The sequence below is a fragment of the Bombus pyrosoma genome, linkage group LG7 (assembly GCF_014825855.1).
Source record: "Bombus pyrosoma isolate SC7728 linkage group LG7, ASM1482585v1, whole genome shotgun sequence".
NCBI classification, from domain to species: domain Eukaryota; kingdom Metazoa; phylum Arthropoda; class Insecta; order Hymenoptera; family Apidae; genus Bombus; species Bombus pyrosoma.
Genome location: NC_057776.1, coordinates 3,958,158 through 3,971,096, shown reverse-complemented (window position 1 = coordinate 3,971,096; position 12,939 = coordinate 3,958,158). Strand labels below are relative to the sequence as shown.

The window sequence follows — 12,939 nt, the reverse complement described above, 5'->3', positions numbered from 1 at the left end:
TCTTCGCGCACTTCCACGAGCAGAGTGGTTCAGCGCTCTATGTGAGGTTGATACCAACCTACGTACCTCCGTCATAAAACCCCAAAATGAAAACGTAACAACATCTATGAGAAATTTAAAAATGTAGATAATATGAAAAATTATGCATATCTAAGTTTCATTTTTTAAATTATATTTATAAAAATATGAATTTGTATAAGTATCCATAGTCTAGTGGTAATTATATGATAATGCCAACACTGTTATAATTGGAATTATTTCTAGAACGCGAGTTTTACCAAATGAAGCAGTGAGTGTTCACATAACAAACAAAGTCGATTGTTAAATTAACTATTCCTTGTGGTAGTTGACTATATACTGCAGAATTATTTTGAGTGAACATTTGTAATATCTTTATGTAAAACCGAGAGAAAAGAATTATGGTCTCGGTGATGCAACCATTCATGGTGAGTGAATTCGTAAAGGTGAAACAAGTTACCGGTTTTCTTCTGCTTTGAAAGATATCATTTTTCGTACAATCGTTCGAAAAGTTTGAAAATTAAATGACTTCTCAATTGTGTCACAGGATGTTGAGAGTTCGAGAAGTTACATCGATGAATTATACTCGTTGGATCCTCAAAAATGCTTAGAAGCTATTATGTGAGTACAAATCGTACTTAACCTTTAAACTTGTTTATTAAAGGTCATTATTTATTAAAATCATTATAACATATGGTGTAAAGAAGCATTAAAAAGGTAATATTATTAAAACAATCTTATAGTTTTTCTTACTTTCCACCATTACTTTGTCAATGTTTATTTCATTGAACATTTATGTTAACTATAATTGATCTCTTTTTTTGTTTCTAGATGCCTAAAAAATTCTGTAATTGGAAGTAATAGACAAAAAGGATCTGTAATAGCACAAGGTGTAGTACCTCGTTTATTGCAACTTCTTGGAGATACATCAGACAGAATTGGAGATAATATAAGGCTAGAGGCTGCAGTAACTTTGGGTTCTTTAGCTAAAGGAACTGATCAACATGTACTGGCACTTATAGATCTTGGTGTAGTGCCGTTGCTTTTTCAGGTTATATTATCTACACCTATCATAGAAACGCCATTAGAAGGAAAGCCAAAAATAACAGATTTATTAAACGAGGCATGCTTACGTTGTTTGAGAACAGTATTTCAACATCCATCAGCACCGGTTCATTCAATATATCAGGATCCTGCGCTAGTGCCAAGATTGGTATCATTAGCAAATCAATCAGTCACTTGTCAAATTTGTGTAGCAACAATTTTAACAACAGCATGCAAGGTACAGAAATGACAGAATCAAATCTAACTTTGCTATGTAATCCTTAAAATTATATTTTAAATAATTTCTTGTTAGACAACAGAAGAGCAAAGTGCTTTAGCCAAAGGTGGTGCAGTAGAAACATTAGCAATGCAGTTGGATTCTCCATTACCTGATGTTCAATCATCAGCTCTAGCATGCTTGGCAAATATGTGTTATAAGAATTATGGGGTATGTGTTACAGTTGCATCGGCAACTACCAGTAACACACCACAGGGTAGGCTTGTACCTGTAGCATTAGGACAATTAATGGGCCGTGAGAAAAGCTCGTTAATTCAACTTGAAGCTGCAAGATGTGTTACATATATGCATAGAACTGGAGTTCTGGTACACAAAGATCCTAGAATTATATACCGTGCTTTACCTTGTTTGGTACGACTTTGTCATCGAGATCATCCGCCTCGTGAAAGAGTAGCGGCGGCAGAAACTTTGGCTTTCCTTACTGAAGTTAATACCGAATTGCAACGTCTAGCTTCCATTAGTAATCATTTAATTCCTACTCTTGCAGAATTATTACGATGTCATCCACATGTAAGTATATTATACATTATAGATTTACATATCTATTTTGTATGTTTACTATCGTTAATATTTCATGTTAATAAATTGTACAAGTGCAAGATTGTACTTGCAATGGCACAGCTACAGGATGCAACATTAACACAAGATATGCGACAAGCTGCATTCAGGGCATTTGCATCCCTTGGTGCTAATGATGAAGATATTAGGAAACGTATCATCGAGACAGAAAGTCTTATGGAACAAGTAGTGGCAGGACTTCAGGATCCAGGAGGTTCTCACGTACGTTTAGCAGCAGTTAGATGTCTTCATTCTCTTTCTAGAAGTGTTCAGCAACTCCGAACAACGTTTCAAGATCATGCTGTTTGGAGGCCCCTTATGCAATTGTTACATGGTGCAGATAAGGGATTGGAGGGTAAGATATAATAATATTTTTAGACTTGATGGATTATTATTGAAATAATATGATTTATACAAAATTACGACACATTTCCTTTAAAATGTTTTAATCATACATAACTCATTCAATGAAATCATACAAGATTACTGAAGAACATTGAAGATATTCTTGCATATTTTTTGTAATATCAGTTATATAAATCTAAAACGAAAATTTTTCAAAATTAGATCATACGATTAGTATCTATTATTATTAATTAGTATAATTGTATTGTGTAGGTAGAGGCGAAAGTGAAGTTGATTTATTAACTGTTGCGTCGAGTACTTTATGTAACTTATTGTTGGAATTTAGTCCAAGCAAAGAACCGATTCTTGAATCTGGAGGAATAGAGTTATTGTGCTCGCTTACAAAACGATGTACACCGGCATTGCGATTGAACGGAATTTGGGCATTGATGAACGTGGCTTTCCAAGCCGAACAGCAAGTAAAATTACAAATTTTACAATGTCTGGGAACAGATCAAATCTTTTGTCTTCTGGCAGATCAAGATATACCAGTTTTGATGAAAACATTAGGTTTATTACGAAACTTGCTCTCTACAAAAGCACACATAGATCGTATAATGGGAGAACACGCTGCTCACGTTATGCAAGCTGTTATATTAGTTTTAGAAGACCCAAGGCATCCAGCAGATGTAAAGGAGCAGGCACTCTGTATTTTAGCGAATGTAGCTGATGGAAATCGAGCAAAGGATCATATTATGGCTAACGAAGATGTGCTTAAAAAACTTATGGATTATATGGTTTGTAAAAAATATTTTGCCTTTTTGTTCTTCTTTCTTTAATATTTCACTCTTTATTTATCGCCTTCTTTTAATTTATTTGAATAATACAACAAATATCTTTCCGTGTTATTTTATGATTCTTATATAATTTATGCTTCAATAATATGTTATTGAAGTTCTAGCAGAAATTTCTAACATTTATGTTATGAATCTAGATGCATAGCAATGTAAAACTGCAAATTGCCGCAGTTTTTTGTGTGTGCAACCTAGTCTGGAGGGAAGAACCTGGTGCTGCACAACGGCAAGCACGTTTAAAAGAACTGGGCTTTTATCGTATTTTGCAACAATTACGTCATAGCAAGGATCTTCAATTGTTTGATAAGTATGTCAAACAATCTTTAAACCTTCTTTTCTATTTGTGTTTGAAAATGATCTTTAAATGTCCTTGTAAATTATAATAATTCAATAAGTTATTAAATCTTAGTATAATTAATATAAAAATATTTTCTCTCAATTATTTCTGATTGTTAATATACATTCGTCTCATTTCAGGGTCAGAACGGCTATGGCACAATTTTATGATGCCTAAATTCCAGATGTGTTATTGATGAAAGTTAGATTTTGATTTAGATTTCTTTTATACACGAAATACAATTATATTTTGGTGTTAACACTGTGATTCTGTATTTCGTTGATGCATAAGCATTTTATATTTATATAGAAAAGATACAAAAAACAATATCCCTGACGATGTAATCTGTTTATGTTGTATTTATTTTATTTAAAAAAAGAAAACAATATGCAATATTTCAGTATATTAAAAAAGGAAACGATGTAATAATTGTATCATACATTTTTAAAATATGAATTGTTTGATACAATGATAATGTCAAAAATAATTGATTGCAAAGTTTTACATTGTGGAATGTCAACAAATTATATACAGGTATCCGCATGATATACTTCATATTAAACATATTTTGCTATAAACATGATTAGAAAAGTTGATAATTATTTATTATCACGAAAAAAATATTTTTAATGTACTTAAAAGAAGTATATGACTAGTATTTCTTATAAACTATCATCGATTTTAAATCTTTGGTATGGAGCTTGAAAAGTTATTTACGAAAATTTAAGTATTTTTGATTCTTACGATCATCTTGCTATTTTCATTAAATCTAAAGAATCTGGAATGTTAAAATTCAACTAATAAGTATGAAATATCAGTGCAAATGTAAGAAATAGATAATACTCGTAGCATTATCCTATTTGGAGAAAATAAAAATATTTCTTCTGACTGTTGCTATAAACTGCAACTAATCATATGTCATGATAATATAGTTTTAAATACTTCAAAAAATTAAGCAGATGCATTACTGTCATCAGAAAGATTTTCCATGGGATTGTTAGCCAAAGGGTCCAGTTCAGCAAATAAATCCAACCAGGAATTACCTTTTTTGCCAGTCTTATTTTTTTTCTAAGAAAAATATAGGAAAAATTTAATAATAGTGTTTCAGATATTTTTAATTTGATTTTGGTAAAAACAAATTTAATTTTTACTTACCTTGTCACCCATGTTGATAGTAGGCATGCTTTTCTGTCCAATGCCAAGCGCTGCATCGCCTAAACTTTGTTTCAATATATTCGGTGGCAAAAATGTATCATGCGATATCGCATCCCACTCGTTATCAGCATTCTGTTTATCAGTGAGAATATCATTCAAAAGTACCATATTTTCGGATGCGAGGAACTGTAAAGATTGCTCTCTTGAATTTTGTTCTTCTAAGGAAGAAAAATCAGCCAGATTAAGATTTGTATCAGATTTGTCAAATATATCCATTGTTAAACTTTGTTCACCAAACTTTCTATCAAGTTCAGATTGATTTCTTTCTTGCATATTACTATGAATGGCGTTATCTAGAATTAAATTTTCAAAAAGTTGATCGAGATTCTCCTTATGTTCTATATTAGAAGTAGACTGTGAAGTAATTTCATTATTCGAGGAACTGGAATTCATGTCTAATCCTTCCAACCCTTTAATGTCTTTTGTCTCATAATCAATATCCAATAATTTTTCATCTTGTTTATTAATTTCAACTGTATTTTGTTTGGCTGGTTTTACTTCTTCAGCTTCTTCAACGCTGTCATGATAATCCATGTCAAAAATTGATAACCTATGATAAAAGAAATATATTTTATCTAAAAATTCTGTTATTAACACTTTTTAAAATTTATAACTTACTTCTCTTTTTCATCGAGATCATCGTCACCTCCAGTTTCTTGAGCTAATTTACTTGAGGGTTCAGCTAGTTCTCTCACTACCATAAAATCATATCGTTGATAGCCTTTAAAACTGCTTGCTATTGTAGAATATGCTTGTGCAGATTTTTCAGTAAAATTTAGAAGTGTACTCTGATATAAAACTAAAGCATGGCTAAACATATTACATCTTGCTGCTGCTAATAGATCTACCTTTTGAAGGCAATCTAAAGCCAGATTATCAAAAGCTATTTTACCTCTGTATGAATAAAGAAATTATAAATTCAAAGCTATTTAAATGTATATAAAATTTAGATGTTAACGATAATTAACAATACATACTGTCTTACACATGTTTGAACTTTACGAAATCTTTCTAATTGTTTTGATGTATCAGGATCTAATTCCTGAGAAATATTTTTCATCCATGACAGAGCAGCTCTGTACTCTGTACGAGCTTTTTCCATTGCTTGGACCTTTTGCAATGTGTCTTCAATAGCTCTTTGTCTAAATGTTTCTACTTCCTGATACAATCGTCCTAATGGTGCTCTTAATGCAAGTCTTTGTTGTCCAGAATATGATAAAGATTTTCCAACTGCTGTCATCATCTTGCCAGCTCTAGTTTTATCTTGTTTACCAGCATCTTTAAGGAACCGTCCCATTGCATTTTCTTCTTGTGCAAGATCTATATAACATTTAATGGTACAGTCATTTTTATTATTTTTAAATTTTTCTTTACCTTAGCTAATCCTATTTTATAGAGACTTAAATAGTAATAACTTACTGCACAATCGCTCCTGATATTTGTCAATAATTCTTTGTAAATAAGAACAAGATTCCTGAATACTACGAAACAGTTCTAATTTGGCATCCAATTCTGCATCGGACGCTACTATACACTCATCTTCCTTTTTACCTAACTTTCGTGATAAAGCTTGTTTGGTAACCCAAAACTGATGTTGCATTTTTGTGATAGTAGAATCGTCGTGCATATTGGTCATCTGTACCCAACGATCAAAAGTATTTCCTGATATACCTGGTCCGTTTCTGTTACTAAAAATTATACCAGATAAATATTATTACAGAAAACGTTACAATGGGTAATAAATAGATATAAAATAAACAACATAATATTATTTTAAATGCGTGGCTAGCTATCTTATCAGTTACGTGAATGATATTCTATATTACGTATATGATAAATGATACTTTGTTTAATGTAAAATTGGTTAAACGGCAATAATTCTATAGAAATTAATATCAAAATACTTACTATGTGTTCATAATGGAAGACGATGGTTAAAAATACGAAATATGATTAACGCTTGCAACTAAAAAGACACAAATGATTTCTAGGTATGATTTAAAGTAACAAATTACTTTATAAATATCATACTTCTTTAACACGTATGATTAAAAAGTGCTTTTTTTTCAATTAATTAAAATAGGCGTTTGTACTTTAATACTGATAAAAAAGCAAACACACTCTTTCCTGTCAACCTGACAGACCGAGTATACAGTTTACTATAGTTAATTGTCCACCTAAGAGCTGCTTAAAGTGAGATTTTAATGGATGCGACATAACAAGACGTATTACCAATGAAAACAAAATTTCTTAAAAACACATTAACAAAAAACAATTTGTTTATTATTTTACGAACTTGTAATAAAAGAAAGGATTATTGGTTTCATTAAATAAAGAAACAATTATTTGCTATGGAACTAGTCTCAGACAGATTTTTCAAAAATAATTTATTCAAAATATATGCGATTACAAATATTATTAATAAAATATCAAATTTTAGAAACTTTATTAATTTCTTAGAAAAATCATTATATTTTTTCTTTATTGCGCTTTTACAGCCAAGAAAGGATTTGATTTACAATATTTTTCACATAATTACGAGTATTTTATCGAATGAATACATTCCTCTCATTCAGACAAATCATGGTATTAAATTATAATTACTTTAAATATAATTTAAAGAATTACAATAAATAATTTTATATTGATCATATATGTATATTGTACTAAAAGAAAGCTGAAATTATTTTTTTAATATATTACCATTTTCATAACTGATTTATTTTCTTATACTAACATATTTTTAGAAAATGCAATTTTTTATTTATTATATTTTTTATAAATTTGATATATTCTACAAAAACGCATGAAGTAAATTAAATTTTTGAATTTTACAATCATAACTTGTATATCATTCCTTAATTCTATAATTTGAATAAATAAATGCAATAGAAAGAAGTTTTGTATTGTTGTGGGCGAATAATTTATGTATTTGGCCTATTTTTCTTTTTATTAGTTAGCAAGATATAACTAATAAGATACGCAAATAACACGTAACTAATAAGTTAACTAATAAGTTATACAAGTAATATAGTTATGCAAAATATAACAATTTACATATCATTTCTTTAATTGATAATTTAAATGAATGATTATAATAGAAAAAAGTTTGTATTTATTCGTGTGCAAATAATTTATGTATTTGTCCTATTTTTCTTTTTTTCTTTTATTAGGCAGAGAATGTTAAAAAGGGTCAAGTTGTTTCATCTGCTATTTCTAGGTCGTCGTGACGAGCATAGATTATGAGTAAAAACAGCAAAAAGGCAATGGCGGCTATTCTTCAGACAGTCACCGAATTTATTATGAAAAATTTCGGAAAAATGTGATCTCTGTGTCGGTTCATCGTGAACAAAATCGAGGTACGTTTTCACATTTTTATCGTCGAATTTACAATGTCAATGATCATCATACTTGATACATTCTGATGAGATGTCACATGCAACCACATGTGGATTTGAAATTAATAGATACTTTTTTATAAAAACAACTAACCATGAAATCCAGGTATTTTTATACATATTTTAAACATTTGACGCTAAATATGATAAATATCATAAAAGAAAGGTTAAAAAATTTTCTCTTATGTCTACCGCGTTTTTATATTGTAATTTTACGAATCGAAAAAATAATAATTTGCAGACAATAAGTTAAAGCGTATTTTATTTATAATATAGATATGTTAATTTTGATTTTTCATTTATGTGTGCATTTATGTTTTAAGATAATAATGTAAATAATATTAAGTATATTCGAAATATGTGGAATATGATGTATATTAATAATAAAAAAATAGGAAGTTCCAACCTATTATGAAACAGACTTGAATGTTTAAAAATACAGTGGCTACCAAAAGTTTTTGCATATATGTTGTTATATTTTTGAATGAAGTGTCTTTCTATTAGTTTTTAAGCTTCATTTTCATTGTATGAAATTTTTATAGTCATATTTGGATTTAATTAATTAGTATGTAAATGTTACAGTAAATATAATGGTGTGCAAGTAGTTTTTGTAGCCACTGTATATATTGTATTGTTATTGTATAAGTTTTTATTTAAATATATAATTATAAGTGGTAATTTATATTTTTTATATTTTTAAGTATTAATTTGATAGTACTGAAATAGATCTTTTGTTATACCATTGGAATGGATTTATAATTTATAGTATTTTATAATAATCTAGTCTATATTTTTTATATTTTTAAGTTTTAGTATAAAACTAGTGCTATATTAAAATAGTTCTTTTGTTACCTATCATTGAATTGGATTGATCTATTAAAATTATATTGGTTATATTAGTTCTTACTTCATATGTTTTTATTTATTGCTTTATTATTATGTTTTTATATATAGAATAAATTATTTTTATTTACAATTGCGTTTATTTCTTTTATTTCAAACTTTTGTTTCCCCATCCACATAGTCATTGGATTGTTAAATAATGAATATTTTCTGTTAATACTTGGTATCTTGTTGTTGTTGTTGTGCAATGTGAATTAATTTCTGTAGGTGTGGCGTGAAGGCCAAGGGATGGTATTGCGTGCAGAAAAGAAATGGCACACAGTATGCGTAGACAATGGCTGGCAAACGTATAAAGCAGTTTCTTAATTCAATGAGTAACGAATGGTGGTTAATAGTGGATCAAATAGGAAAGATCGTCGGCAGGCAGGAAGGAGTAAACACTCGAGTGTGCCTAAGTAATGAGCGAGACTCGGCATCATCTTCACTCGGTTTCGGACTTGTATGCAGCCGACGAGATAGAAGTACTTCTCTTAGAAGAGATTCGTGACCTGGAACTACCAGCCTCTGCATATTCTAGACCTGAGGACATTCAGGACTTTGATATTGGTAAGAAAATAATTTGTGAACTGCAAATATTTAGAAAGAATAGAGTATCAACATATACATTATTTGATATTATATTAATAGCAGGCAGTAGAACAGGGGGGCAAATTAGCTCCCAACCTTTGGAGCTGGATTCACCAGGGGTCCATTCAACAGTCCATTCATGGGACTCACATGCTAATTATCATGGTCACTATGGCTATGGTGATCACCATGGCTCTTCCTCAAATGCTTTGGCTTGGCCAAGAGCAAGTCACTTGGTACTTTATTGTGACATACAGGGGCATCTTAAAACTGCTATTGGTGTTATTAGACTTTTACTACTTGTAAGTACTATAGCACTTAGATTATTATTTCATTTATTTATTCCTAAAACAATAAGTTACCTTAAATTGTTTACATAGATATCATCTGCAGCGTGTTTGGCAACATTATGCAGCTCCGGCACTGCCAAGGTCAGCTTATTTATGTTGCCTTTAATCGGGCGGCTGCGTTTCATGATCTTTGTAGCAGTTTTCTGTTTTTTGGTCACTGCATTGCTCCTCTTCCTTGATATTTCGCATGTTATATATGTTTTTCCTTTCAATTGGGCAAAATTGGTAAGTAGTCAATGATTTATCAATATTCTATTTTTAGTTGATGTTACCATCATGATTAAAAATATAAATTTTTATATGTATATTTATTAGTGATTTAATATTTTGACACTGATATATCTGATAGAATCCACCTCTTATAGAATGCTTGGATATTCACTGGTATAGGCTTATCTTATGCCTTGAGTAGTGCATTATTAGCATGCTCTATATGGGAATATCACAGTGGTGGCTGGGTGCCAAAACGCACTCGGTCTCAGTTGTCTGCCGCGGCAGCGCTTGGACTGTCATGTGCTATTTTAGCCTTCTTACTTTCATGGATACATGGTCGCAGTGGATCAAATTGTAGGAGTTCAGATAGTCGTAATCATACACCAACACAACTTTATAAGCCTGTTGACAATTCTTCCTCTTCAGGAGTAAGTAATTTTATTTCTTATCATTATTTTATAACTATATTTAAACTATTGTCAATAATTCTAATTTTTATCTTTTTAGGTTACTGTCAAAGAGCGGAGCCCTAAGAGGCCTGCTTCATGGGCTGTCAAAAATCAACAGTCGAGGAAACAAAATATAGACAGTGATACAAACACAAATAATGGCCATCACGGCAATGATAATCATACAAAATACAAGCAAGATGCCAATAGAAAAGATCACTGGGCTTCTGCAAGGGAACACTTCTTACATACCCAAGAAACTAACGAAGATATTCAAAGAAGTGATGTCGATATTGAAAGGAGAAGGAGAAGGCGAAGAAGAGATGGTGATAGTAGTTCAGGCGATGGAAATTTAATAAGTACCAAAACCAATAGTGGTCATATTCTGGAGGATAATAAATCTAGACGGGTGCCGCGGAAATTACCTCTACAGTCGTTGGAACAATCCCGACCTTGGCCTGGTGCTGAACATAGAGGCAGTGGTTCTATGCAAATTAGAAATAAAACTTTACAAATGCCAGTGAACAATAAAGCACAGGACTATTGTGGCATAGATGAATCTAGTTCAATGCAAGTGACTCAAAATGGTTTCCACTGGGAAATGGAATGTACATCTAGCAACAGTATGGAGAAAGCAGCAGAAATAGCTATGGATCGTACTGCCATGTGGACTGGACAATGGCATCCACCACCTGATGACGTCCAACCTTGTTCTAGCAAAACTATTGATCCTTACAGCTTTGCCTGATTGAATTTAAAAACGCGTATACATGTGTTAGAAAATGTTGGACTCATTGCAGTGAATGACTTTTGGGAACAGCTATGTAATACAGAAGTTTCCCTTGAAACGATAGTTTCGTAATATCACATTGAACCTTCTTTCACTGTTTGTATTAAGGAAAGGATAAAAAAGAACGAAAATATTTTATTGTCTTACCAATGAAATATTTATATTGTTTCTAAACGAATTTGTTCAAATTGAATGTGTTTAAACTTACATATGTAAAAGTCACTTTAATGTTAAAGTAGTGCACAGTGACCATAACGTCTTTGTTATCATTTTTTAAGTCTATATTTTTCTCCTCTGTGCATAAAATGAGATTAAGTTTGGAATTAAGTTGTTAATCACTTACTTATGCAGGTGTAGATAAATTCCAGAAAAGCTCTATATTGCAATATACTGCAATTGCAAGACCATGGAATGTCTTATGTCCAAACATTTAAGAATCCTATATAAAATTATTGTTGCCTTGTATATTATGCTGCCAAGAAAATAATTTCTTTTTAGTTGTCGATTTTTGACATTTTGCATTATACAACCAGACTGCCCGTCTTTGACATACAGATAATGTCATTTTATTCCAATTATATATGAAATAATAAATCTAAGTATTAACGGGATTATTTGTAAGTATAACTTCTATTAGTAATTAAAGATTAAAATATTTATTTATTTATTATTTTGTTATACTTTAATGTCAATATATTGTTTCCATGCATACTCAATAGTTAATAATCAGGCAAATGTATTAATTTTCTGTTTTATTACAAGTGTAAATTTATGAAAATTGTTTTTTAAACAGGCAACAAGTATTTATATTAAGATTGAAAAACTAATATCAGTTTAGCATTTCTTGTTATAAGTGAATTATACAGGGAATTAGTATGCATGGAACAAGTGTTTAAATTATACTACTTCGATTATTGTTCAAAACAATATTCTTGTTGCACGGAGATGGACGTAGAAATGTGTTTCACAAATTTAGACGAGAATTGATAAACACAAGTTATTTTCTGTAATTATACCATAATGAAATCTAGTTTTTTATTAGTATTTTATACGTAAACGATTGAGTTTTATACAATTATGTAGTCTGGTAGCTTAGAAAAAGTCCATCTCTATTTTTGTAAAAGGTATACGCACTATTTGCAAGAAGGGAATATAACGATCAGTAATGGTATTGCATTACTTATTTACTTTAATGAAAATCTCAAACCATTTCTAGTCCAGTACTCTTGTACAACCTTGTCTCTACTGATTCATCAAATTAAAGAGCAAAGTAATTTTTAGTACATACATATCGTATTAGAGGTACAATTCATCTTGAAAATTATCAGAAGATTGTGTTTCTTGACCGTTTGGTCCTTGAAATCTCTTTTTACCATACAAGTGGTACATAGAATCGATTATATTGGGACCTCTGTTTTGTTTCACTTGATTAAGATTATTATAATCACATAAACACAAAGAAGTAATTAATTTCGACTAGAATCATAAGTGACAGCTACTTTGTCTTTTGATACAATATTAGAATATATACATCTGGATCAGGCATCTAATTATATGTTGGCGTGTATAACGCGTCAGTTATCTAATTAATTGATTAGCA

General features: G+C 30.5%; 3 protein-coding genes across 9 annotated transcripts; 2 read left to right on the top strand and 1 right to left on the bottom strand.

Moving 5' to 3' along the window:
* Positions 1-132: 132 nt before the first annotated feature.
* On the top strand, positions 133-3,798 carry LOC122569128 (armadillo repeat-containing protein 8-like). 4 transcript variants are annotated; one of them, XM_043729677.1, is made up of 8 exons: positions 136-446; positions 566-639; positions 850-1,300; positions 1,376-1,870; positions 1,982-2,273; positions 2,537-3,060; positions 3,258-3,424; positions 3,595-3,798. In XM_043729677.1, the coding sequence occupies exons 1-8, from the start codon at positions 420-422 to the stop codon at positions 3,629-3,631; spliced, it is 2,067 nt and encodes a 688-aa protein (XP_043585612.1). In that variant the 5' UTR covers positions 136-419; the 3' UTR covers positions 3,632-3,798. The 4 variants fall into 4 exon arrangements, with proteins under 4 accessions (XP_043585610.1, XP_043585612.1, XP_043585609.1 ...); XM_043729676.1 differs by having other exon boundaries at positions 139-446; positions 1,955-2,273; XM_043729675.1 differs by lacking the exon at positions 3,595-3,798 and having other exon boundaries at positions 133-446; positions 3,258-3,588.
* Positions 3,799-4,380: 582 nt separating this feature from the next.
* On the bottom strand, positions 4,381-7,130 carry LOC122569129 (islet cell autoantigen 1-like protein). Of its 2 annotated transcripts, none has more exons than XM_043729678.1 (6): positions 6,578-7,126; positions 6,089-6,357; positions 5,647-5,989; positions 5,288-5,563; positions 4,610-5,219; positions 4,381-4,522 (listed from the first exon to the last, which is right to left on the bottom strand). In XM_043729678.1, the coding sequence occupies exons 1-6, from the start codon at positions 6,586-6,588 to the stop codon at positions 4,406-4,408; spliced, it is 1,626 nt and encodes a 541-aa protein (XP_043585613.1). In that variant the 5' UTR covers positions 6,589-7,126; the 3' UTR covers positions 4,381-4,405. The 2 variants fall into 2 exon arrangements, with proteins under 2 accessions (XP_043585613.1, XP_043585614.1); XM_043729679.1 differs by having other exon boundaries at positions 4,399-4,522; positions 4,606-5,219; positions 6,578-7,130.
* Positions 7,131-7,566: 436 nt separating this feature from the next.
* On the top strand, positions 7,567-11,804 carry LOC122568866. 3 transcript variants are annotated; one of them, XM_043729094.1, is made up of 6 exons: positions 7,567-8,028; positions 9,178-9,516; positions 9,601-9,839; positions 9,918-10,112; positions 10,253-10,528; positions 10,608-11,804. In XM_043729094.1, exons 2-6 carry the CDS (start codon positions 9,369-9,371, stop codon positions 11,295-11,297), a joined length of 1,548 nt encoding a protein of 515 aa, XP_043585029.1. In that variant the 5' UTR covers positions 7,567-8,028; positions 9,178-9,368; the 3' UTR covers positions 11,298-11,804. The 3 variants fall into 3 exon arrangements, with proteins under 3 accessions (XP_043585029.1, XP_043585027.1, XP_043585028.1); XM_043729092.1 differs by having other exon boundaries at positions 7,568-8,028; positions 9,598-9,839; XM_043729093.1 differs by lacking the exon at positions 7,567-8,028 and adding an exon at positions 8,316-8,741 and having other exon boundaries at positions 9,598-9,839.
* The last annotated feature ends 1,135 nt before the right edge of the window (positions 11,805-12,939 follow it).